Consider the following 27,518-nt stretch of genomic DNA (forward strand, 5'->3'; position numbering starts at 1 on the left):
TTACTGCAGTAACCTCTCCCTTGGAACCGGAGACTCTAGGTAAACTTACCTACTGTCTGTGTCCAGTCCCACGAAGTCCTTTTTCTCAAACGGGACGCAGAGAAGGGGGATCTTATCCCCAGACTTGTCGGTGGCTCTGTCCAGACGCTTGGACTCGAGCACAATGAAGAGCGACTCGATGAAGTCCTCGATTCTCTTCTCCACCGACTCACAGGCCTCGTAGCTGGGGTAGAAGGCCACGTCAGTGCGGGGCTGCTCCGCAATGTCCCCCTGCAGCCCAAAGACAAAGAGCCGGGAGTCATACAGGGTGGAGCCATAGATCTCCTTCTGCACGTGGAACTTCTCGAAGGTCTGCGGCCAGTCCTTGGCCGAGCAGCAGTCTGTGATGGTGACGAGGCCCACGACCTTGCGGTGCGTCTGCAGGTCGCCCCACTCGTTGTTCTCGGGCGGGTAGTGGTGGCGGTAGCGGATGTAGAGCGCTCGCTGGGAGTCCCGCACGCTGAGGTGGCTCACGGAGCAGATCCTCCTGTAGATCCGGAAGAAGTTCTCCTCAGAGACGATGCCCACAGGCTGGACCACCACGAGCAGGGTCTGGTGGTCCTCGGCACACTGCATATAGTCGGGGACGCTCATTTCGAAGTCCCTGTTTGGAGAGGATAAAAACGAGGCTTTGAGACGCACAGTTGAGATCGCCGTTGGCACCCGCTGGGATGCAGCAATCTGGAAGCTTCCTATCTGGATGGCAAGGGAGCCCCCCACACACACACACCGCGGACTGTGAACAGAATTCCTTACCTGTGCTCCCTTGGCTCTCATAGCTCTCACCACAGTCCTGAAACTGCAGGGTTTTGGTCTCTGGGACTCAGTTTTGAATTTCTGCAGAAATGGAGCTGCTTCTTATCTTTCTATTCCCACCACCTAACTAGATAGTGGTATAGAGTCAATGCTCAAAAATGCTTATTGGATGAATGAAAGAACATATGAATAATTGCCCCTACCCCCTCGCCAGGATATGATGAAAAAACCCACAGTGAATCAGATCTAGATTGAATTCCAGTCCCCTGAGCTCTTCTGCTACAAAATAAGGGAGATGATAAAACTTGCCTCTTGCTCTGTGCCAATGGCTCACACCTGTAATCTTAGCACTCTGGGGGCTGAGGAGGCTGGATTGTTTGAGCTCAGGAGTTCTATACCAGCCTAAACAAGAGGGAGACCCCATCTCTAAGAAAAAGAGAAAAAATTACCTGGGCTAGTGGCAGGCACCTGTAGTCCTAGCTACTCAGGAGGCTGAGGCAAGAGGATAGCTTGAGCCCAGGAGTTTGAGGTTGCTGTGAATGATGCCACAGCACTCTACCCAGGGGGACAGAGTGAAACTCTGTCTTTAAAAAAAAAAAAAAAACAGCCAGGCACCCCAGCACTGTGGGAAGCTGAGGAGGGAGAATTGCTTGAGCTCAGGAGTTCAAGACTTGCCTGAGCGAGAGTGAGACCCCGACTCCTAAAAAAGAAAAAACCTAGCCAGGCACTACAGCAAGCACCTGTAATCCCAGCAGCTTCCAGAGGCTGAGGCAGCAGGATGCCCACAGCCTGAGTCTGAGGTTGCAGGGAGCTATGACGCCACTGTATTCTGCTCAGGGCATAGGGTGGGCCTCTGTCTCAACAACAACAAAAAAAAGAAAGAAAGAAAGAGGAAGGAAGGAAGGAAGGAAGGGAGGGAGGGAGGGAGGGAGGGAGGGAGGGAGGGACGAAGGAAGGAAGGAAAGAAAGAGCACAGCTGCCTTCTGAAACTGCATCCAGATTAAAGGAGGCTGCAGATGTAAAGTGTCTAGCACAGTACCTGGCATAAAAGGAGGGATTATACAAATCAATATACTGACTCTCCTTTGTAAATGTTTTATAATCTCTCAGAGCTAGTTTTTCCAGATGTAAAAATAAAGTGCTGACTTTTAGTGCTGTTGAAGAATCAAATTAGATAACTATATGAAAGAATCTGGCTGCTCAATAGATGTTTGTTGAAGGACTGAATGGACAAATAACCAATCAAACAAATGCGGCCCCAGCCCTGGACAGTCAGATGGAAATTTCACACCCTGGTAGTCAGAGATGATGTTCAACTCCTAGGTGAACTGGGACAAGCCTGTACATTCACGACCCTCAGTCTAATCATGAATAAAAATGGGAATAACAACACATACCTTAAAGGGTTAGTGAGGCAATATTTTGGTTTTGATAATGTACCATCATTTTATAAGATGGTATCACTGGGGAAATTTGGCAAAGGGTACACAGGCTTTTTTTTTTTTTTTTTTGGCCGGGGCTGGGTTTGAACCCACCACCTCCAGCATATGGGGCCGGTGCCCTACTCTGTTGAGCCACAGGTGCCACCCGGTACACAGGCTTTTTCTGTATTATTTCTTACAACTAACATGAATCTATAATTATATCTCAAAAAAAAAAGTCAAATTTTATGAAAGGTTACTGAGATTAAATGAGCTCCCTGTATTGAGCAAGGAGTGTGAAAATATGTTCTCTGCAAGATGTACTCAATAAATATTTCTGCTGTTTGGTAGGCATGGTGGCTTGTGTCTATAATCCCAGGACTTTGGGAAGCCAAGGCAGAGGATCTCTTGAGGCCAGGAGTTCAGTACCACCCTGGGCAACATAGCAAGACCCTGTCTCCAGCAAAAACAATTTTTTTAATTAACTCAGCATGGTGGTGAGTATCTGTAGTTCCAGCTACTTGGAAGATGGAAGCAGAAAGATCACTTGAACCAAAGAGTTCAAGGTTACAGAACACTATGATTGTGTCACTGCATTCCAGCCTGGGCAACAGAGCAATACCCCATCTTAAACAAAGAAATCAATCTGCTGTCCCTATAAGTATGCTTATACTTATGAGGGTACCCATGGCAGAGGCACCTTTACCATGAAGCTAGTGGAGGTTAGGCTCTGTTTTAATTCTGGATGTACAGATACTGGACCATCTATCCCATGGTAGACTTTAGATCTTAACACTCATCCTCCACAAACTTCAAGAACACACATGAATAGACGGGTATGAACAAAATTAAATTAAAAAACAAATGAATCCCTGGCCTGCCAACATATTTTTTTGTTGTTGTTGTTGTTAGAGACAGAGTCTCACTTTGTCACCCTTGGTAGAGTGCCATGACATCACAGGTCTCAGCAACCTCCAGCTCTTGAGCTTAGGTGATTCTCTTGCCTCAGCCTCCCCAGTAGCTGGGACTACAGGCACCAGCCACAACACCCAGCTATTTTTTTGTTGCAGTTTGGCCAAGGCCGGGTTCAAACCTGCCACCCTCGGTATATGGGGCTGGCGCCCTACTCACTGAGCTACAGGTGCAGCCCTCCTAATATATCTTATTTCTACCCAGATCCTAAATGGGTCACACCTATATCACCATGTTCACTCTCAAGGCAATATCACCCCTTTCACTGCAGAGGTCCTCTGAAGAGCTTTTTCCTCACAGAAAAATCATCTTGGAAAGAACCAAAAAAATCACAAACTTTCAACAAAAAGGTATGGCACTGCCCAATCTTGGGGGCAGGAGACTTGGGAGCTCATATTTCTCAAAAGGAGGCATTGGTTATTTTTATGTTTGTGAGACAGAGTCTCACTCAGTCACCCTGGGGTTGAGTGCCATGGTGTCATAGCTCACTGCAACCTCAAACTCTTGGGCTCAAGTGATTCTCTTGCCTCAGCCTCCCATGTAGCTGGGACTACAGGCACCTGCCACAATGCCCAGCTTTTTTTTTTTTTAGAGTTGGGGTCTCACTCTTGCTCAAGCTGGTCTCGACTCCTGAGCTCAAGCAATACACCCCCCCTCAGCTTCCCAGAGTGCTGGGATAGGCATTGGTTTAAAAGAAGTTAAAAAACACAGATCTAGTCTAAGCTTACAATGTATAAAAAAGGAAACTGAGGCCCAGATCAGATGAGCAAAGGGCCTTGTTTTAAAAGTACAGATTGTCTGGTGGTACCCATAGCTCAGTGGGTAGGGCCCTGGCCACATATACTCAGGCTGGTGGGTTCAAACCCAGCCTGGGCCAGCTAAACAACAATGACAACTGCAACAACAAAAACATAGCCAGGCGTTGTGGCGGGCGCCTGTAGTTCCAGCTACTTGGTAGGCTGAGGCAAGAGAATCTCTTAAGCCCAAGAGTTTGAGGTTACTGTGAGCTGTGATGCCATAGCACTTTACTAAGGGCAATATAGTGAGACTCTGTCTCTAAAAAAAAAAAAAAAAAGTACGTATTGTCTTATCCAGAAAGTAGAATGAGGTTTCCAGGGACTGAAGATAGAAGAAATGGAGAGTTAATGTTTACAGGTATAGGGTTTTAGTTTAGAAAAATAAAATGTTCTGGGTAGATAGTGGCAATCAATGCATAACAATATGAATGTACTTAATATCACTGATCTGTATACACAAAATGTTTAAGATGGCAAATTTTAAGTTATGAGTATTTTACCACAATTTTTTAAAATTAAAAGGAAAAAAATAGTATTTTCTCATCATAACAGCAAGCAAGCCCTGAGCATTGCCGAATGAACAGAGTGATATTTAAGGCCCTAGAACACGAGTTTGTTTTTGTTTTCACAAACAATGTTTTATTTTCTTTAAATACTTTTAAGACAGGGTCCAGGATGGCCTTCTGGGCTCAGGCCATCCCCAGTAATGCCTGTCTGTGCAGAAGGCTTATGGGAGGGTGGGGGAGCTGGCAGGTAACAGCGGAGGAAACCCAGGCCAGACCTGAGTGACGCTCAGGAGGTCGGAATGGCAGGGTGTTTGGAGGAAGGACTGATGAGTGCATCCTTCTAAGTGGAAACAAGTTGCTCTTACAATGCCTTTCTCAACCAGTGTAAAACAGGAGTTTTAAAAATGAAGAAAAGAAAGGAAAACATACAAGGCCCTGTCCAGGTAATACTGAATAATGGAATTTCACCAAGTTATTCAATATATTTGCATCCAAAATTAAAGTGGACTTACACATAATAGACTATGAAAACTTAAACCGGAATGGAAATTCCAGCCCCTATTATGAGTTTTTCCTAATTCAAACATGTGTTTAGTGGGCATTATCTGCCAGGTACTACACCAGGTAGAGTTCCCCAAATACCAATCTTTACTGCTAACGTGCACAAATCACAGACAGGCCCAAGAGAGAAATTCACCTACATACAATACGGTGTTGATGAAATTTAAAGCAGCAATGCAGCATAGGTTATTAGCAAAATGTATGCTGCCATCCCATTAGCAGTGTGTGAGCAGCTAACTCTGTGTCAAGCACCAGGCCCCATGTTAGGTTCATGACCTAGGACTGGCTATCACACGACGTGATCTTAAGTGATTCACATGATATCAGTAAAGTTTACTTTTCTCTTTTGTGAAAGGCTACAGTTAAAACTAAAGATGTATAATATCTCACCATTCACATACCCAACATGTAGTGAGGACTTTCCAAGTGTAAGGCTCTGAATAGATGAAAAGATAGGGTCCCAGATATATTCACAAATAGAAAGAATTAATATCATAAAGATGTTAAATTCCCCCAGATTGAATTGTCAGATTCAATGCAATTCTGATTATAATCCCTACCAGATTTTTGATAGAATATAACAAGATAATTTATGATCAAGAATAGCTAAGAAATTCCTGATGTACTACCCTCAGGGAAGGGCATTTGTCCCACAAGAAAGCAAGACCAGGTAAACTATAGGGTCTCTTTTCACAGAGAGATGAAAATGTTCTAACGTTGACTGTGTTGAGGCTGGGCGCGGTGGCTCATGCCTGTAATCCTAGCACTCTGGGAGGCAGAGGCAGATGGATTTCCCTGAGCTCATAGGTTTGAGACCAGCCTGAGCTAGAGCAAGACCCCATCTCTAAAAATAGCCAGCTTTTGTGGCGGACGCCTGTAGTCCCAGCTACTTGGGAAGCTGAGGCAAGAGAATCTCTTGAGTCTAAGAGTTTGAGGTCACTGTGAGCTATGACGTCACAGCACTCAACCCCAGGGTGACTGAGACTCTGTCTCAAAAACAAATAAATAAAATAAAATTGATTGTGTTCACAAAGCAGCTCACTTTGTTAATACACTAAACCCACTGAATTATATATTTAAATTGATGCACTAAAATAAATCAGTGGACTATATAGTATGTGAATTATATCTCAATAAAGCTGTTAAAAAAAAAATGACTGCCTGCCAGATGTGGTGGCTCATGCCTATAATCCTAGCACCCTGGGAGGCAAGGCAGGTGGACTGCCTGAGCTCACAGATTTGAGACAAGCCTGAGCCAGAGCAAGACCCCATCTCCAAAAATAGCCAGCCATTGTGGTGGCCACAATTCCAGCTACTCAGGAGGCTGAGGCGAGGGGATCACTTGAGCCCAAGAGTTTGAGGTTGCGCCGAGCTATTACGCCAGGACACTCTACCAGGAGTGACAAAGTAAGACTCTGTCTTAAAAAAATAAAAAATCAAACATCAAAAATAGGCCAAGCATAGTGGCTCACGCCTGTAATCCCAGCACTTTGGAAGGCTGTGGCAGGAGAATTGCTTGAGCTCAGGAGTTCGAGAACAGCCTGAGCAACATAGCAAGGCTCCATCTCCACAAAAAAATTAAAAATTACCTGGGTGTGGTGGCATATGCCTGTAGTCCCAAGCTACTCGGGAGGCTGAGGCAGGAGAATCATTTGAGCCCAGGAGTTTGAGGTTGCTGTGAGCTGTGATGATGTCACTGCACTCTAGATTGGTCAATGGAGTGACAGCTTTTCTGTCTACTTTTATAAAAAATAAAAAATCAAAGATATGACCCAGCACGGTAGCTCACTCTGTCATCTTAGCACTCTGGGAGGCCTAGGCAAGTGGATTACTTGAGCTCACAAGTTTGAAAACAGCCTGAATAAAAAAATCAGACCCCGTCTCTACTAAAAATTGAAAAACCGAGGCAAGAGGATCATTTGAGCCCAAGAGTTGGAGGCTGCTGTGAGCTATTGACGCCATGGCACTCAACCCAGGGCAACAGCTTGAGACCCTGTCTCAAAAAAAAAAAAATCAAAGAGATATTTCTTCAACACTTTAACTTCTCAGAAAGTTAAGAGTTAAAACCAGCAATTCTTTTTCTCTTGGTATACAGCCAAGAGATCTGAAAACACAAGCCATGCCAAAAATTTGTACAGTAATGTTCACAGCAGCCTTATTTATAACAGCTAAAAAGTTAAAACAACACAAATATCCATCAACTGCCAAACAGATACACAAAATGTGGTATATCCAAACAATGGAATATTATTCAGCCATAAAAAGGAACACAGTGCTGGTGTATGCTACAAAATGAATGAATCTTGAAAATATTTCAGAGTAAAAAAAGCCAGATACGAAAGGCCACATGCTGTATAATACCATTAATAAGCATTAATATGAAATGTCCCAAATCCATACACACAGAAAGTAAATTAGTGCTGTCAGAGGCTGTAGGAGGGGGGAACCAGGAGTGACTGCTAATGAGTATGGAGTTTCTTTCTGGGGTGATGAAAATGTTCTGGAATGGTAATGGTTGCACTACTGTGGACATACTAAAAAAATCATTCAACTGCACACTTTAAACCAGCGTTTCTCAACCTGTGGATCATGACCCCTTTAAGGGTGGAAAGACCTTTTCACAGGGGTCACCTAAATACATCCTGCATATCAGATATTTACATTACAATTCATAACAGTAGCAAAATTACAGTTATGAAGTAGCAACGAAAATAATTTTATGGTTGGGGGTCACCACAGCATGAGGAACTGTATTAAAGGGTCACGGCATTAGGAAGTTTGAGAATCACTGCTTTAAACAAATGAATTTAATGGTAGGTAAACAATGTCTCAATAAAGCTCTTATTTAAAAAACTGTTTCTTGGGCGGCGCCTGTGGCTCAGTGGGTAGGGGGCCGGCTCCATATACCGAGGGTGGCGGGTTCAAACCCAGCCCCGGCCAAACTGCAACGAAAAAATAGCCGGGCGTTGTGGCGGGCGCCTGTAGTCCCAGCTGCTCGGGAGGCTGAGGCAGGAGAATCGCTTAAGCCCAGGAGTTGGAGGTTGCTGTGAGCTGTGTGTTGCTATGGCACTCTACTGAGGGTTATAAAGTGAGACTCTGTCTCTACAAAAAAAAAACACAAAAAACTGTTTCTTGATGGGTGGCGCCTGTGGCTCAGTGGGTAGGGGGCCGGCCCCATATACCAAGGGTGACGGGTTCCAACCCCGGCCAAATGGCCGGGCGTTGTGGCAGGCACCTGTAGTCCTAGCTACTCTGGAGGCTGAGGCAAGAGAATCGCTTAAACCCAAGAGTTGGAGGTTGCTGTGAGTTGTGACACTACTGCACGAAGGCGACAAAAAGGAGACTGTGTCTCTAAAAAAAAGAGAGAGAATTTCTTGATATTTTTCTCGTTATGCTCCTAGTCTTCCACACAATTTTAAAAAACAAATATACAAAACGCGACACAACAAAACCTTGTCCAGAGATCTTGAGGACGGCAATATTTCTGGATCTCCAACACCACGCTATTGTTTCACGTTAAAAAATAAAACTGGTCTGGGCAGCGCCTGTGGCTCAAAGGAGTAGGGAGCCGGCCCCATATGCCAGAGGTGGCGGGTTCAAACCCAGCCCCGGCCAAAAACTGAAAAAAAAAAAAAAAACCCTGGTCTGGAAATACCTTTAACTGCTTATAAAAAACTAGAGAGTCACTAGTTTAAACTGGAAAGGGGGTGTCACAGGCCATCTCTTCCGCTTTCAGCATTTTAATCGCTTTCTCTATAAAAACACGTGAAGACACAAACACCACAGCCTACCACCAGGCAACTTAATGAAAAGTCATTTATGTGGGGAAGTAAACTGGGGGCGGTACCAGCACTTACAGAGAAGAACCCCAAGCCAGCAGCCCGCTGCCGCCTTCCTTAAGACTTCACTAGGATACAGTGGAGTTTATAACACGAAGATCTTAACCTGGGGGAACAGTGCCTGGTGCCGCCCGGCCGGATTCGAGGCACTTTTAATCCCGAAGAGATACAGGAGGCAAGGGGAGCGAAGCGCTGCCTCGGGATCGCTGGGCAGGGAGGGCGGCCGGCGGGGGCGTGGGGCCCAGACCCACGGGGGACCAGCCAGGCCCGGGGCTGGCGCGGGCGGGGGTCGCCCTGCAGGCGGTCGCGCAGGGGACGCCTTGGCGGAGGAAGCCCCGTGAGCCGGGGAGGGGAAGAGAGTGACAGCCGCGAGCTGAGGAGAGCAAAGGCCGGGGCCCAAGAGACGGCAGGTGTGGGCCGGATCTGGGACAGGTGTAGACCGGGCTATTCAGCGAGTGTGGACACGGCCCCGGACAGGTGTCAGAGGGCGGCAGGCTGGGGCAGCCGGGCCTCAAGCAGGTGTAAGCTGAACCCCAGGCTGGACAGCTGGACCCGCACAGAGTGTGGGCTGACTGGGCCCGGAACAGGTGTGGGCTGGGTCGAGCCCCTCAGCGGGAACACGCCGACTCGCACGCCGGGGACACAGACAGCCCTCCCCTCAGCCGGCCCGGGCTCCGTCACCGGGAACCCCCCACGTACCACTTACACAGCCGGTGGCCCGGGCCCGGAGCAGGAGCCAACCGCCTGGCGGGCAGCGGGACCGAGCAACCTCTGCGGCCGCTTCCCCGGCTCAGGGCTGGCGCTTCCGATTGGCCGGCGAGCCGGCGCCGCTCCTGCGCGTGCGCGGGGCCAGTCCCGGGCCGGCGATCCGCGCCAGGTTTTGAGAGAGACGCGATGGGAGCAAGCGACCAGTAGGAGGCGGAGGGAGGGGAGGAGGAAGAGAAGGGAAAAGAAGGCGGGACGAAGCAGGAGGAGGGCCCGGGAAGGGGAGGAGCAGAGGCAGAGCGGGAGGAGCAGAGGCAGAGGGGGAGGAGCAGAGGCAGAGGAGGAGGAGCAGAGCCGGAGGGGGTGGAGCCGAGCCGGAGGGGGTGGAGCCGAGCCGGAGGGGTGGAGCCAAGCCGGAGGGGGAGGAGCCGAGCCGGAGGGGGAGGAGCCGGGGAGGAGGGCAAATCTTGTGAGGCGATGTGGGGTGCCGGGAAGAAAGGGATTGTCCTGCGTCCTTGCCATTTACTAGTTCCCGCAGGCGCGCAGCTCAAATTTCACTTCCTTTGAGCAGCCGGGCGCAAAGTCCTACTGTGACCCTCACGCTCGCCAGCTCTGCGGCCTCGGGGATTAAGCGCTCCGCTGGCGTCCCCACTTTTGCAGGTTGACAAGCTGAGGCGTGCGCTGTCCCGGAGATCCTCCCGGGTGTGCTCGCCGCCGGCCCGCAGGTGCTCGAGGCTCAGCCTGGTCTCGGACCCTCGCGGATCAAAGGGCACTTCTGCCTTTGAAGACCCCAGCGGTCAGTCCACACAAAGGGCTTTGAACAGGCTGTGGGAGAATAGGACAGCTGCGGTTACCGCCAAAGCGAAGAAGCCCACTTGCTAAATGGGGGCGGGAGCCATTTAGGGATTAAACCCCTCTGGCTTTTAAAAAAAGCTGGGAGGAGACTTAAACACTTGTGTTAGAAGTGCACAGTGCCCAAGGAATTAACAATGGCATCTGCGGGAAAGAGGAAGAACAGGGACACTCTCCCCTTGAGTATTTTTATGTTATGCTTAAATTTCCTATCATATGCATTATTTCTTTTCCCATTAAGGAATGTTAAAAAATAATAATAATAATAACGAAGAACTAGAATTGTCAGCACATATACCAGCAACGGAAAAATGGTCTGAGGCAGCGTTTTCTGCTTTAAGCCAGAAAGCATTTATTGACTCTAATATGTGACTAGGATTGTTTATGACTTACTTTATTATTCATACTTTTTTGTAAAATAATGTTATCCCTCATCTCTAGTCAGGGCCAGTGAAAAACCAATTGCATTTTTCTTAAATTTTTTTCTAAGGAGTAAGAATAAGTTACAAATAAAACACATCTTCAGGGCAAATCAAATAGAGCTGATTTCCAGCAACCCAGACAGCCAGGAAAGTTTATCAACAGAGGTGCCCAGGGGTTGAGGAAGAGTGTCTTCCAGACACAAAAAGCTGCCCAAGGTGGATAGATGCTCCATGGTGTTGAACAGTGCATGGGGCTGACATTCTAGGCTAGATGAAAAAAAATTTTTTTTAAGTGCATGGGGTTAAGTTATAAAACATAAATGAGACATTAAAAAGGCCACCATTTAGCCGGGCGTTGTGGCGGGCGCCTGTAATCCCAGCTACTTGGAAGGCTGAGGCAAGAGAATCGCCTAAGCCTAGGAGTTGGAGGTTGCTGTGAGCTGTGTGACGCCACGGCACTCTACCAAGGGTGATAAAGTGAGACTCTGTCTCTACAAAAAAAAAAAGGCCACCATTAATGGAGGTCTGAGTGCAAGCTTAGCTCACACAGTCTTCCTAAGAGCTATGGTGGGGAAGCTATTCTCAGTGCTGAGTCCTGAAAGGATACCCCACTTGACTGGGGTCACACAAGTGATTGGTGCTATTTAGGGCATCAAATCCAGGCCTGTCAGACTCCACAGTCTATACTATTTCTGTTTTTTGTTTTTTTTTTTACAGTTTTCTTTTTTTTTTTTGGCCAGGGCTGCGTTTGAACCCGCCACCTCCAGAATATGGGACCAGTGCCCTACTCCTTGAGCCACAGGCGCCGCCCGAGCCTGTACTATTTCATAGCTCTTTTCTGTTCTTCATTCTATAAATGGATGAGGCAAGCAACTTGGAAAATAAGATTGAATGTTGGCAAAAGGAAACATTGCTTATTTTTGTATACCATTTCTGTTTGCAATGTACTCATATTAATTTATTTTATTGCCTCAGCAAATCTGTGGAGGAGGGAGGGAGGGGAGTCATTACTCTGCATTTTTACCAATGAGAAACTGAGGCTCAAAGAGTGTAAGAGCTTGCTACAGCCCCATCAAATGGGAGAGTTTAAATAAGTTCCAGGGCTGCCTTCCTCCTGGGGCTATTCTCTTTTAGTAGCTTTACTATTTCCTAAGCATCTCCTCTAAAAGTTAAGAATTTAGAGGAAACATAGCCGGGCGTTGTGGTGGGCGCCTGTAGTCCCAGCTACTCGGGAGGCTGAGGCAAGAGAATCGCTTAAGCCCAGGAGTTGGAGGTTGCTGTGAGCTGTGTGAGGCCATGGCACTCTACCGAGGGCCATAAAGTGAAACTCTGTCTCTAAAAAAAAAAAAAAGAATTTAGAGGAAGGTGTGGTGGCTCCCACTTGTAACCCCAGCAATCTAGGAGGCCTAGGTGGGTGGATTGCTTAAGCTCAGGAGTTCAAGACCAGCCTGGGCAAGAGCAAGACCCGTCTGTACTAAAAATATAAAAATTAGGGCGGCGCCTGTGGCTCAGGCGCTAGGGCACCGGCCCCATATACCGAGGGTGATGGGTTCAAACCCGGCCCCGGCCAAACTGCAACCAAAAAATAGCCGGGCGTTGTGGCGGGCGCCTGTAGTCCCAGCTGCTCGGGAGGCTGAGACAAGAGAATCGCTTAAGCCCAGGAGTTGGAGGTTGCTGTGAGCTGTGTGAGGCCACAGCACTCTACGGAGGGCCATAAAGTGAGACTCTGTCTCTACAAAAAAAAAATATATATATATATAAATTAGCACTTTGCAGTGTGATGTCATTACACTAAGAAATGGTTATCTCGGGTGGCGCCTGTGGCTCAAAGGGGTAGGGCGCCAGCCCCATATGCCGGAGGTGGCGGGTTCATATCCAGCCCTGGCCAAAAAAAAAAAGAAATGGTTATCTCAAAAGCTTGTGACTTGAGGGTGGGTAGGCAAGAACATCAACTTCGGCTGTGCACAGTGGCTCAAGCCTCTAATCCCAGCATCTGGGAGGCTGAGCCAGGTGGATTGCTTGAGTTCAGGAGTTTGAGACCAGTGGGAGCAAGAGCAAGAGTAAAACCCCCTCTCTAAAAATAGCCGGGCATTGTGGCAAGTGCCTGTATTCCCAGTTACCCAGCAGGCTGAGCAAAAGAAAAGAGTTTGAGGTTGCTATGAGCTATGACATGGCACTCTACCAAGGGCAACAAAGTGAGACTCTGTCTCAAATAATAATAATAATAATAATAATAGTAATTTAGAGAATATACAAAGCCTGCCCTCCAGGAATTTCTAGACATTCTACCCAGGGCGACAGCATGAGACTCTGTCTCAAAAAAAAAATCTCCAGTAAATTGACCCAAAATCTCCCTCCCTGCAATATAATAGAGTACGAAAGAATAAGGCCAATGCCCAAAGAGGTGTGGTGACAACTACAACCGACAACCATCCGACTCTGTCTCAAAAAATAAATAAATAAAAGAACTACATGTCTTCATCCATTAAATGGGGGATAATCACTTCATAGGACTGTAACTAGGATTAAATAAAATATAAAAAAAAGCAACTTGAAACAGAATAGGACAAAGTCTGTCACATACTACTTGTACAGTTTGAGATAAGGGGACCATGTATCTTTATTTGGCTGGCACAATCCCAGTTTATGACTGTTGTCTTAGCTAAAAGTGTCCTGCTTGGGGGATATGATCACCCCATCTTGGACAAGTCATCACCTCTCAGAGGTTTTGATCCCCCTCCACTGCTATAAAGAGTTTCTTTGGCTTGGTGCCCGTAGCTCAGTGAGTTGGGGGCCAGCCACATACACCAAGGCTGGCAAGTTCAAGCCCAGCCCCGGCCTGCCAAACAATGACAACTTTATCCAAAACATAGCCAGGCGTTGTGGGGGGGTGCACCTGTAGTCCCAGCTACTTGGGAGGCTGAGGCAAGAGAATCGCTTAAGCCCAAGAGTTTGATATTGCTGTGAGCTGTGATGCCATGGCACTCTACCAAGGGTGACATGAGACTGTCTCAAAAAAAAAAAAAGTTTCTTTCTCCTTCTTATGTTGTAGAGCTCTCTTTTCCTATGAAGTCCAAGAGGACACTTGTCCACAGTACCACGTCTCGCCTTGGGCTTTCCAGTTCACAGGCTAAGGAGAGAAGACATTTATTTGTTCAATTATTTATTTAGCACCACCAGAAGCAGCCACTTGGCTAGACCTTTGCACAGTAACACAATTGTGGTAGCTACAACTGATGGAACTCCTACCTGGAAAGGAATGTACAATGTGCTTGGCATAAATATCTCATATAGTCCTCACTGTGACCCATTAAGGTAGGTCTTTCTAGTTTAGGGAGCAATTTTTTCCCTTCCTGAGTGTGGAACAATTAAGAAATAAGACACAGGAATCAGGCTCAGTGCCCATAGCACAGTGGTTAAGGCACCAAGCACATACACCGAGGGTGACAGGTTCGAACCCGGCCTGGGCCAGCTAAACAACAGATAACAACTGCAACCAAAAAACAGCTGGACTTTGTGGCAGGCGCCTATAGTCCCAGCTACATGGGAGGCTGAGGCAAGAGAATAGCTTAAACTCAAGAGTTGGAGGTTGCTGTGAGCTGTGACACCACAGTACGCTACTGAGGGCAACATAGTGAGACTCTGTCTCAAAAAAAAAAAAAGAGGAATCAGACAATGGAAATTACAATGTCAATTTTATCATCAATATGTCGGTTGAAGAGGGTGTTTTAGATCTGGAGCCAAAATTTTGGGATCGGTATGCTAAATCCTTCATGTTAGAATTATTCAGACCCCAGGCCTGGCACAGTGCTTCATGCCTTATTATAGTCCTAGCTAACTGGGAAGGAGGATCACTTGAGCTGAGGAGTAAAAGGCCGCAGTAAGCTATGATCGTGCCACTGTGCTTCAGACTACACAACAGAGAGGGAGAGACCCTGCCTCTAAAACAAAACAAATTTAAAGAATAACAATAAATTTAAAATCTTTGAAAGGTATTATTCAGGCTGGGTGTGGTGATTCATGCCAGTAATCCTAGCATTCTGGGAGATCAAGATCGGAGTACTGCATGAGCTCAGCAGCTCAAGACCAGCCTAAACAAGAGTTAAGATTCCATCTCTAGGGCGGCGCCTGTGGCTCAGTCGGTAGGGCGCCGGCCCCATATACCGAGGGTAACGGGTTCAAACCCGGCCCCGGCCAAACTGCAACCAAAAAATAGCCGGGCGTTGTGGCGGGCGCCTATAGTCCCAGCTACTTGGGAGGCTGAGGCAAGAGAATCGCTGAAGCCCAGGAGTTGGAGGTTGCTGTGAGCTGTGTGAGGCCACGGCACTCTACCGAGGGCCATAAAGTGAGACACTGTCTCTACAAAAAAAAAAAAAAAAAAAAAGATTCCATCTCTACTCAAAATAGAGAAAAAACATTAGCCAGGCATTTCGGCAGGTGCCTGTACTCCCAGCTACTGGGAAGGCTGAGGCAGGAGGATGGCTTAAGCCCAGGAGTTTCAGGTTGCTGTGAACTAAGCTGACACCACGGCACTAGCCTGGATGACACAGGGAAACTGTTCCCAAAAAATAAATAAATAAAACTAAAAAAAAAAAAGCATTATTCAGACTCAAATTTCAGCCAGCACTGGACAATCACCACGAGCCTCCCCTGGATAGCCCAAAGTCACACAGCTAAATGAGGAAGGAAGCTCGATTGCCAAACCTCATTTTAAACCCCTCTGCAAGTTAACGATACCGATGCTTTAGGACTTATGCCCGCTTTACTTCCCGATAAACCTATCACAGAAGATGACGATAGTGATTGGGGACGTCTACATTATTCTTTCTGAAGCGAATGTAAGGTGGGAGAAGGAGGGTGGCACCTGTGGCTCAGTGAGTAGGTCGCCGGCCCCATATACCAAGGGTGGCAGGTAAACTGCAACAACAACAAAAAAAATAGCCGAGCGTTGTGATGGGCGCCTGTAATCCCAGCTATTCGGGAGGCTGAGGCAAGAGAATCAGCTAAGACCAAAAGCTGGAGGTTGCTGTGAGCTGTGACACCACAGCACTCTACGGAGGGCGACATAGTTGAGACTCAGTCTCAAAATAAAAATAAAAAAAGTGGGAGAAGGAGCTCAGTGAGTGAGCACTAGCCAGGATTCCACCTGGCCTTTCAATGCTCAGCAGCTGCCTTCACGTGGTGGAACCAGCGGAAAGGGTCCCGGATAAAACTGGTTGAGGGTCACCTTCTTTAGCAAGAACCAGATCACATCAGTCTTGAGAGAAGTCTGAAAAGTAAGAATGGAGGGATCACCGTAGTGTCCACCGCAGCGTGGGCTTCTCTGGGACAAGGACTACATGTGACTCATCTGAAAACCCCGGCACACACTTTCACAGTGTATACTCAGTAAACAGAGCCAAACCCATGAATGAATCAGAGACTGGACACCAGAGGCCGCCATGGGGGCTGGGGCTTCTAACCGACCAATCAATACCTTCCCTGGCCCGCCCCGCCCTTGGCAGCCGAGCCTACTACGTGCCCCTCCGCCTTCCCTTTGGTTGCGTGGAAAACCCGGAACAGTGGACCGCCAAAGAGTCCTTGGGCGGAGAGCGCATGCTCCAGGGTCTGCAGCCCCGAGGCATCATTTTCCCGCGGCGCCTATGGGACGGATTTGAAAGCGATTGGCCGAGAGAACGAAAGCCAACCTCTACTCGCCAGCGGTCCCTGCCCTTCCCGGCTCTTTTCCCAGAATCGAAGACTCGTTTTGAATAGCCCTTTCCCAATGCCACCCTCATGTTGACGCCCTGATCCCAATTGGAACCTGGTCTGAAACAGGATGGAAAAAAAGAGGGGAACGACCGGAAGTGACGCACAGCGCGAGCGGAAGAAAAGGGGCCCGGCGCCTGTTGCCCTAGAAACTGAGTTCTCCGCCTGCGTCACGACTCCCAGGGGCCCCGCCCCTGCCACGGTCCAAAGCAGCTGGCTGGGACCTGAGCTGACCGCGCAGCCGCAGGGCACGCGGCGGAGCTGGGAAGGCTTTCCTTTGTACTTTCGGCTGTGCAGCCAGCCCAAAAATATGTATTAAGCTCCCGCCGTACGCCAGGAGTTGTGGAAGCTGGCATGCGGGGAAAATTGTGACGTGTCCTGGTCACTGTTCACTCCTCCTTGAAAGTCCCTCCTCATCTCATCTGTTCATTCTTCAAACCCTTGACTCCTCTTATTTTCCCTAAGCCATCCCTTTCACACTTCCCTGTCTTTTTCTGTATTGCCCCTTCTGTCCAGAATATTCTCCACCTAGCACATTTCTGCCCCTCCGTTGACATTTCTGAAATAACACTAAGTCTTTCCAGGCAGACGTGGGCAGTAATGTGTCAGTGACTGATGGGTTTTCTTCTTTTTACTTTTATACATTTCCTCCTTTTTTTTCTTTAAGCACATATCGATTTCATAATGAAAAAAATAAATCATCTAAAAGAAAATCAGTTCTTTGTTCTCAAACAGCTTGTTACTTTGTGGAACACTTCCAGAGGTTAACTTTTTATATACAGTATTTACTTTCAAACTCACAGAAAATTGGCATGAATCGTAACAAGGATTCTTATACACACTTTAGCCATAATTACCAGATTTTTACGTTTCTGCCTCATACGTTTTACCATTTCTCTCTCTCCCCTCTCAGTTATATCCTTTATAGCTAGTTTTCCCTCTGTCTAGAATCATACTGTTGCAATTAGTTGTCAAGTCTTTTTTAGTATCCTTTTATCTAGAACAGTGTCTCAGTCTCTGTCTTTCATGACTTTGTGAAAGTTGCAGATACCAGGATGAAATCACTCTTGTCAGCCTCACTGAGATAAGAACCATCTCAAAGACTTCCTAAAATAATCCCACAAAAATTTCCTTCATGTATCTCATGCTTTTCACCACCTACATTTTGCACATATGCACACATTTCTTTTTCTTTTTCTTTAGAGAGGGGGTCTTATTATGCTGGCCAGACTAGACTAGAACTTACAGACTCAAGGAATCCTCCCTACCTCCCCAGCGTCTCCTGTAGCTGGGACTATGGGCCGCTCTGTCTGCCGTATCCATGTTTCTCCATGACCAGGTTTATCACTAGACATTCTTTAGACTCTAGCAATTAAGATAAGATGCTCTCAAAGAACATTTGCCTAGTAACAGAAACTCCACCAAAGAATTGACTCTAGCTTTGAGACTCCAAACCAATGAACTCTACTGCCAAACAGATTATGTGAATTACTTTTGGCCAATAAAAGATTTGCCCTGCCCTCTCCACTTCAGGTGCACCTATGGCTTGCCATAGTTATGCATCCCAAATTATAACCCTTTCTGCTCACTTCTGAATAAATTCATTGTATTAAGAGATATTTTTCCCTGATCTCTGATGCCATTTTTTAAAGTGAACAACTTTAGTATGTATATTAGAAGGCTACAAGCCAGCTATTTTGTAAAATGTTCTTCAATTTTATTTTGTCAAATGCTTTCTAATTATTAGACTCAGGTTATGTATTTTTGCAAAAAGAAAAAAATACCACAAAAGTGAGTCCTTATTGCATTATATTAGGAACCATACAGTGTTGGTTTGTCCCATTAATGTTAACTTTGATCAATCGATTAAGCTTCAGTCTGCCAAGTTTCTCCACTACAAAGTTACTATTTTTTTCCTTTGTAATCAATAAATAATGTGCAGGATGATACTTTGAGATGACACAACTGGCCTATTCCTCATCAAAGTTTCACTAATGAATTTAACATCCACAAACATCTCAAGAATGATGATCAAAAACCACCTACCCGGCAGCTCCTGTGGCTCAAGGAGTAGGGCGCTGCCCCATATACCGGAGGTGGTGGATTCAAACCCAGCCCCGGCAAAAAAAAAAAAAAACCGCCTACTTTTGACATTTTCTGGGAAATAGCATGTGTTCACCTTGGACATAATAGGTGACCGATAAATATTATTTACTGTTAGGTTTCCTCTGTTTGTAGTCTAATAAAGAAGTTTCCTGTTTCATGGGACATGGTCAGAAGCAGGTTAATTAGCCATCTAGGCCATTCTTATTCCTTTATTTTTTTATTTTTTTGAGACAGAGCCTCAAGCTGTCGCCCTGGGTAGAGTGCTATGGCATCACAGCTCACAGCAACCTCCGACTCCTGGGCTCAAGCGATTCTCCTGCCTCCGCCTCCCAAGTAGTTGGGACTACAGGCGTGCACCACAACACCTGGCTATTTTTTTGGTTGCAGCCATCATTGTTGTTTGGCAGGCCCAGGCTGGATTCGAACCTGTGAGCTCAGATGTATTGTGGCTGGCACCTTAGCCACTTGAGCCACAGGCGCCAAGCCTTTTTTTTTTGAGGTTTTTGGCAGAGGCTGGGTTTGAATCCGCCACCTCCAGCATATGGGACCGGCACCCTACTCCTTTGAGCAACCGGCACCGCCCCCCCTTTTTTTTTGGGACAGAGTCTGGCTGTGTCGCCCTCTGTAGAGAACTGTGGCATCACAGCTCAAAGCAACCTCAGATTCTTGGGCTTAAGCAATTCTCTTGCCTCAGCCTCCCAAGTAGTCGGGACTACAAGCACCTGCCACAACACCCAGCTATTTTTTGGTTGCAGTTGTCATTGTTGTTTAGCTGGCCTGGGCCAGGTTTGAACCTGCCATGCCAGCCTGGGTGTATGCAGCCAGCGCCGCGCTGCCTAGACTGTTCTTATTTCAAAGCAGCATCTACCTCAGTGCCTATCATATAATTAGCAATAAAAGTTTTAACTAATAAATACCATGTACATACATATACACATACACGCACATGCTCCAAGAAACTATGTCAAAAAATTGAAAAATTATGATAATTGAGCTTCTAATGCTTAAACGAGTATTCTCACCAATGCATGATAGTAATTTGTAAAATTGGAAAACTTGTAAAAATAAGATATAGTGTATCTAACTTAAGAAAAACAGACTTTACATTTCAAAATAAAACAAAGAAAGGAAAAAAATCCCTGACAAGGACTACTTATAAAGCTGCAATTCCATGTGAGAACGCCAGAGGCCAGGGCAAGCTCGGTAGCTACTCCGGAAAAACAGACGTCCACATCTGGGTTGAATTAGGATCTAATTGCTTCAAGTTGCTTCCGAAACCGCAGGTTTTGTCACTTTGTCAGGGGAGCCTAGGTCAGTAGTTGTGAGAAAATTTGGAGTAGACTTAAGCCGGGAGGAAATTCATTCACAAGAGATTAAATTGAATTGACAGTGCTTAATTCATATATATATTTTTGTTTGTTTGTTTTGTTCTGTTTGAGACAGAGCCTCATGCTGTCACCCTGGGTAGAGTGCTGTGACATCACAGCTCACAGCAACCTCCAACTCTTGGGCTTAAGCAATTCTCTTGCCTCAGCCTCCCAAGTAGCTGGGACTACAGGTGCCCGCCACAACGTCCAGCTATTTTTTTGGCTGTAGTTGTCATTGTTGTTTGGCAGGTCTGGGCTGGTTTCAAACCTGCCAGCTCTGGTTTATGTAGCTGGTGCCTTAGGCGCTTGAGCAACAGGCACTGAGCCAGTGCTTAATTGTTAAACTGGGTTAAGAATTCAAGTTATTATACAATTTGTTGTGTTGTATTATTATACAGTAATATATAGTAAGCCAATCAGAAGTACATGTTGTCTATGATAGATCAAGTTTTATATTCAATTTATTTTTTTATTTCAGTTTAATGGGAGGGTGCAAACAACTAGGTTACAATATTTGCATACGTTAGGTAGAGTTCCTCTTGTAGTTGCGTCCTGCATCTAAAAGGTGTGCCATGGACCCTTACATTGTGCCACTAAGTGGGAGCACACCAGTTCCTCTTCCTCCTCCTCTCTGCCCCCCTCTATTTCCTCCTCTCCCCAGCTTCAGTTGATGAGTTTTTCTCTTATGTGGGCATATATCAGATCATCTACTGGCTTCATATTAGTATTGAGTACATTGGATATTTACTTTCCATCCTTGTGATACTTTATGGAGAAGAATATGTTTCAATTCCATCCAGGTTAATACAAAAGATGTAAAGTCTCCATCTTTTTTTTTTTTTTTCTTTTTTTGCAGTTTTTGGCCAGGGCTGGGTTTGAACCCACCACCTCTGGCATATGTGCCACCCAGTCTCCATCTTTTTTATTTCTGAATAGAATTCCATGGTATATATATGCCACAGCTTGTTAATCCATTCCTGAGTCGATGGGCATTTAGCTTGTTTCCACATCTTTGTGGTTGTAAATCAAGCTGCAATAAACAATCTAGTGCAAATGTCCGTATGATAAAAGGATTTCTTTTTTCTTCTGGGTAGATGCCTACTAATGGGATTGCAGGATCAAATGGGGGTCTAACTTGAGTTCTTTGAGGAGTCTCCATACTTCTTTCCAAAGAGGCTATATTAGTTTGCAGTCCCACCAACAGCGTAAAAGTGTTCCCTCCTGTCCACAACTGCACCAGCATCTGCAACTTTGGAACTACGTGATGTGGACCCATTCTCACTGGGGTTAGGTGATATCTCAGGGTGGTTTTGATTTGCATTTCTCTGATGATTAGAGACAATGAGCATTTTTTCATGTTTGTTAGCCATTTGTGTGTGCTTCCTCAGAGGAGATTCTATTCATGTCTCTTGCTCAGTGATAGATGGGATTGTTTGTCCCTTTTTTGTTGATTAATTTGAGTTCTCTGTAGATTCTAATTATCAATCAATTTATATTATTATTATATTTTTCTAATTATCAATCAATTTTTATTATTATTATTATTATTTTTTTTTTTTTTTTTTTTTTTAGTGAGGGAGGCCTCACTTTGTCACCCAGGTGTGAGTCCAATGATATATTCAAAGCTTACTGCACCCTTGAACTATTGGGCTCAAATGATCCTCCTGCCTCAGCCTTTTGAGTAGCTGGGACTACAGGCATGTACAACCACACTCAGCTAAGTTTATTTTTATTTTTATTTTTTTGCAGTTTTGGCCAGGGTCAGGCTTGAACCCATCACCCCTGGTATATGGGGCCCGTGCCCTACTCCTTGAGCCACCCTAAGTTTATTTTTTTTAAGACAAGTTCTTTCCAGACTGGGTGAGGTGGCTCACGCCTGTAATCCTAGCACTTTGGGAGGCCGAGGCGGGTGGATTACCTGAGATCACAGGTTCAAAACCAGCCTGAGCCAGAGTGAGATCTCGTTTCTAAAAAGTTTGAAATTGCTGTGAGCTAGGACGCCACAACACTCTACCAAGGGTGACAAAGTGATACTCTGTCTCCAAAAAAAATAAGAAAAGACAGGGTGTAGCTAAGTTGACCAGGTTATTCTGGAAGTCCTGAGCTCAAGTGATCCTTCTGCCTAAGCTTCCCAAGTCTTGGGGATTACAGGCATCAGCCACTATGCCTAGTATGTTATTCTTCATATCTTTTGTGTATATTAAATATCACAGCATTAAGGCAACATTTTTTTTCCTTTTTATTTTTAATTTTTTTTTTTTTTTTGTAGAGACAGAGTCTCACTTTACTGCCTTCAGTAGAGTGCCATGATGTCACAGGACTCACAGCAACCTCTAGCTCTTGGGCTTCCGCGATTCTCCTGCCTCAGCCTCCTGAGTAGCTGGGACTACAGGCGCCTGCCACAACGCCTGGCTATTTTTTGGTTGCAGTTCAGCCGGGGCTGGGTTTGAAGCCGCCACCCTCGGTATATGGGGCAGGCGCCCTACTCACTGAGCCACAGGGTACCCTAAGGCAACATTTTTAAAGAATGAGAGACAACGTTTCTTCTATATGCCAACTAGATACAATAGTCATCTAAATTATTCAAACATGTATCAAGAGCAGGATTTGCAGGCCGGGAATAGGGGCTCATGCCTGTGATCCTGGCACTCTGGGAAGCTGAGGTGCCTGGATTGCCTGAGACCAGCTGAGCCAGAGTTGAGACCTTGTCTCTAAAAACAGCCGAGCGTTGTGGTGGGCTCCCAGCTACTCCAGAGGCTGATGCAAGAGAATCGCTTGAGCCCAAGAGTTTGAGGTTACTGTGAGCTGTGACACCACAGCATTCTACCTAGGGTGACAAAATAAGACTCTGTCTCAAAAAAAAAAACAGAGGAGGATTTGGGGAGTTTTAAAAAGCACAATTACCCATACTTTTGCCATTCCTTTCCTTCTCTCTCTGAAGCAGGAAAAGAGATCACACTGAACGTCAATCATAATGTGACAAATCTAAATTGGTCCTCCACACCTACCTGATGGGGTTCAGTGAGGAGAGCCAGGGATGCATGACCCAACCCGGCTCCAATCATCCAGAAACAACAGAGACAAACCAAAATAAGGGCCATTTTACAAAACCACTGGCTTGTGATCTTCAAAGCATCAAGGCCATGAAAATCAAGGAAAGACTGAGGAACCATCCAAATGAAAGGAGACTAACGAGACATGACAACTAAACATTATGCATGATTCTTTCCTTTTCTTTAAAATATGGATTGCTTCACGAATTCTCATGTCATCCTTGCGCAGGGGCCATGCTCATCTCCTCTGTCTCGTTTCAATTTTTTTTTTTGTAGTTTTTTGGCCGGGGCCAGGTTTGAACCCGCCACCTCCAGTATATGGGGCTGGCACCTTACTCCTTGAGCCACAGGCGCCACCCAATGGTATTGTTTTTTGTTTGTTTGTTTGTTTGTTTTTGTAGAGACAGAGTCTCACTGTACCGCCCTTGGGTAGAGTGCCATGATGTCACACGGCTCACAGCAACCTCTAATTCTTGGGCTTATGCGATTCTCTTGCCTCAGCCTCCCAAGCAGCTGGGACTACAGGCGCCTGCCACAACGCCCGGCTATTTTTTTGTTGCAGTTTGGCCGGGGCTGGGTTTGAACCTGCCACCCTCGGCATATGGGGCCAGCGCCCTACTCACTGAGCCACAGGCGCCACCCGTCTTGTTTCAATTTTAATACATGTGCTGCCACAGCCCCACTCACAGGTGATTCTGAAGTGGATCATTTTGCCTTAAAAAAAAAAATAGAAGCAGGCTCAGCACCCGTGGCTCAAGCGGCTAAGGCACCAGCCACATACACCTGAGCTGCCAGGTTCAAATCCAGCCCAGGCCTGCCAAACAACAATGACGGCTGCAACCAAAAAATAGCTGGGCATTGTGGTGGGCGCCTATAGTCCCAACTACTTGGGAGGTGGAGGCAGGAGAATCGCTTGAGCCCAGGAGTTGGAGGTTGCTGTGAGCTGTGAAGCCATTGCACTTTACCCAGGGTGACAGCTTGAGGCTCTGTCTCAAAAAAAAAAAAAATTGAAGTAACTGGAGAAAACGTGAATAGAGCCCTAGGGTGAGATGACAGCAACACGTCAGTGTTCATGTCCTGACCTTGATGGTGGGGATATTGTTTGTGGTGGGCCATCAGGTGACTTAGTCGCTCTAAGATGGCTCAGAAAAATAAGCTATCTGTACTGTTTTTGAAAGTTAAATTCAAAGTTGTTTCAAAAAAAATTTTTTTTGCTTTTTGAGACAGATTCTCTTTTTTTTTTTTTTCCACTTTGTCACCCTCAGTAGAGTGCTGTACCGTCACAGCTCACAGCAATCTCAAACTCTTGGGCTTATGCGATTCTCTTGCCTCCCAGGTAGCTCAGACTACAGGCGCCCGCCATAATGCCTGGCTATTTTTTTTTTTTTTTGCAGTTTTTGGCTGGGGCTGGGCTTGAACCCCCACCTCCAGCATATGGGGCCGGTGCTCTACTCCTTTGAGCCACAGGCACCGCCCTGCCTGGCTATTTTTATTTTGTGGTTGTAGTTGTCATTGTTGTCTGGGAGGCCCAGCTAGATTCGAACCCACCAGCTTCAGTGTATGTGGCTGGCGCCCTAGCCCCTGAGTTACAGGCGCTGAGCCTCAAAATTTGTTAAAAAGAGGATGCTAGAGAAAGTCCAAGCTGTTAAAAATGCACCATGATTCTCTGACCTGTCTCTGGCATACTGAACGGGAACCCTGCAGTGTGGCCTTGAGCTGTGTGTTTTTAGGAGCACAGCCAAGTTTGGAAAGCAGCTCTTCCTCATGGCCTGGGCAAAGGAAGAACAGCCTGTGACTGCAGACCAGTTTCCTGCAGAAAAGGATCACTGCCTTGCTCTTTTCTGCCTGGATTCAGGTGCTGCTCCCATCCACATCATCCAGGGTAGCTAAAATGATTTGTTCCATACAAGTTGCCTGGTTAAATTCGGCCTCCACTGATCTCTGAGGTTTAAACGTTTTCCATTCCTACCCGCAAACTGGATGCCTTCCCTCTTCCATGTTTAAAAAAAAAAGGTACCACGTTAAGCAAGAAAATGAAAAACCTTTTTGAAAGTGCTCCTCCCAGTGTTCCACCCTTGCCAGCTCTGGGGCACCTCTGTTCTGCATCTGGAAAATGAAGGGGGAGTTCTCAGCCTGCTCAGGCCCCACATTCTTGGTGCTCTTTATGGTCTCCTTGCTTTGGCTGTGATGACACAGCCCCAGGCCACTGGAGCTGAGGCCCCTGGTGGGGAGTGCACTTCCTTCCCCTCCTCACTGGCCCCAGGAAACCTGCTACAGCTCTGCTTAGCTCAGGGCAAGGATCACTGACTTTCTTTTCTGACTGGATCCAAATGCTGCTTCAGCTTCTCTAGTCTCCAGGAACCCACACCTCCCCTAAAAGGCAGCCAGGGGCCCCAAGACCCCACAAGGGCTTCTCTGAGGTTGCATCCAACTCTGGGAACACCCTAAAAGCCAGTAAAGTCAGGTGTAGTGGTGGCATCTGGAGTCCCAGCTACATGGGAGGCTGAGGCAGGATCACTTGAGCCCAGCGGTTCCAGCCCTCAGGGCTTTAGGATGTCACCTATGAAGAGCCCCTGCCCTCCGAAAGAACAGCCACTGAACTGTGCTCTTCGAATGGGTGAACTGTGTGGCATGTAATTCATATCTCAGTGAGGTTGTACAAAACAAATTGGTCCTGCCTACCAGTCCAGCTTCGCCCCCTGTGGTTGCCCCTCTCCACAGCTCAGCCTTGCTGAACTGCTGTTACCTGGTTTCCTAGATGTCACTCGCCCATGTTGCTGAGCTCCCCACCATGTCCATCTGAGAAATTTGTACCTGCTCTCAAAACTTAATTCACTGCTTGGTGCCCACAGCCCAGTGATTACGGTGCCAGCCATATACACCAAGGATGGTGGGTTTGAACAGGACGAGCCAGCTAAATAACTGTAACAAAAAAATAGCCAGGCATTGTGGCAGACCCCTGTAGTCCCAGCTGGGAGGCTGAGGCAAGAGAATTCCTTAAGCCCAAGAGTTTGAGGTTGCTATGAGCTGTGACCCCACAGCACTCTATCCAGGGCAACATAGTGAGACTCTGTCTCAAAAAAAAAAAAAAACGGGCAGTGCCTGTGACTCAACGGAGTAGGGTGCCGGCCCCATATGCCAGAGGTGGCAGGTTCGACCCGGCCCTGGCCAAAAAAAAAAAAAAACTGCAAAAACAAAACAAAACTTAATTCATGAGCTTCCTCCTCTGCAAAGCCTTCCCTGACCCCGCAAGCAGAAAGAGTTACTCTGTCCCCGGGCTCCCTCTACATCTCCTGTTGTAAGACCTTCCTCCAGAACTGTGATTGACTGTCCTCAGGCGTGACTGTCACACTGTTCTGTGAGCTTTGTCTCTAGCACAGGGACTGGCATCCAGCAAGGACATAAATGGAGTGCTGTCAAGAGAGTAGAAAGAGCCAGGCACAGTGGCTCACGCCTGTAATCCCAGCACTTTGGGAGGACAAGGCAGGTGGATGGCATGAGCTCAGGAGTTCGAGACCAGCCTGAGCCAGAACAAGACCCATCTCTAAAAGAAAATAGCTGGGTATTACGGTGGGCACCTGTAGTCCCAGCTACTTGGGAGGCTAAGACAAGAGGATCACTTGAGCTCAAGAGTTCGAGGTTGTTATGAGCTATGACACCACGGCACACAACCCAGGGTGACAAAGTGAGACTCTGTCTCAAAAAAAAAAAAAAACGAGAGAGAGTAGAAAGAGAGATGATAATGAGATAGGGGATATAGCCCAGGGAAAGCAGGTTTAGATCACAAACCCTGGGCTGGGAAGAATAACAAAATGAAGACCCCAGGGGAGGCCAGATGTGGTGAGGAGCTCTTATAGCCCCATACTTGGGAACCTGAGGCAGGAGGATCACTTGAGCTCAGTGAGGCTGCCTGAGCAAGGGTGACACCACTGTACTACAGACCAAGACCCTGTTTCCAAACAAAGGAACCCCAAGGGGCTCAGGGGAAAAGTAGCATGCTCCAAAGAAAGCAGCTAACAGAAACCCCTCTATTGTATTATATTAGACTAATGAACCCCTATTGTATTGCATTATACTAATAACAGCCACCATGTACTGGCCACTTGCAACGTGACAGACACATTTCAAAACCACAGGCATCATCTGACTGTTGGGGACTTAATTGCACCACTGAAAATACCGGTTTTCAGGTGTGCACTTTCCTAAAGTGGCTCTGCCTCGATCTCACCTGGAGTGGAGTGTTAGGCCCTCCCTCCCTGGTAAGATAGAGTCTGTGAGAGTGAAGGAGAGATTGCAAAAGGGGACAACAGGGGTGGAGACAACCTGTTTCGTCTACACAACAAATTCCTGGCAAAGCTCCATGCCTTATTTATG

General features: G+C 46.6%; 1 protein-coding gene and 1 pseudogene across 6 annotated transcripts in view; both read right to left on the minus strand.

The window, feature by feature from the left end:
* The window catches only part of TRAPPC9 (trafficking protein particle complex subunit 9), a 701,153-nt gene extending 691,440 nt beyond the window's left edge, over positions 1-9,713 (minus strand). For 2 of the 6 annotated variants that reach the window (XM_053558766.1, XM_053558763.1), the window contains exons 1-3: positions 9,591-9,676; positions 8,288-8,403; positions 50-643 (exon numbers count right to left, since the gene is read on the minus strand). In XM_053558766.1, the coding sequence (XP_053414741.1) occupies positions 50-633 (584 nt within the window). In that variant the 5' untranslated portion in view covers positions 634-643; positions 8,288-8,403; positions 9,591-9,676. Of the gene's footprint in view, positions 1-49; positions 644-8,287; positions 8,404-8,909; positions 8,924-9,590 lie in introns of those variants that run through there. The other 4 variants (XM_053558764.1, XM_053558761.1, XM_053558762.1 and 1 more) reach the window with 4 other exon arrangements.
* A 13,615-nt stretch (positions 9,714-23,328) lies between these two features.
* LOC128564111 (uncharacterized) lies at positions 23,329-23,429 on the minus strand (annotated as a pseudogene).
* Between the last annotated feature and the right edge of the window lie 4,089 nt (positions 23,430-27,518).

This window comes from Nycticebus coucang, chromosome 13 (assembly GCF_027406575.1).
Source record: "Nycticebus coucang isolate mNycCou1 chromosome 13, mNycCou1.pri, whole genome shotgun sequence".
Lineage (NCBI taxonomy): Eukaryota > Metazoa > Chordata > Mammalia > Primates > Lorisidae > Nycticebus > Nycticebus coucang.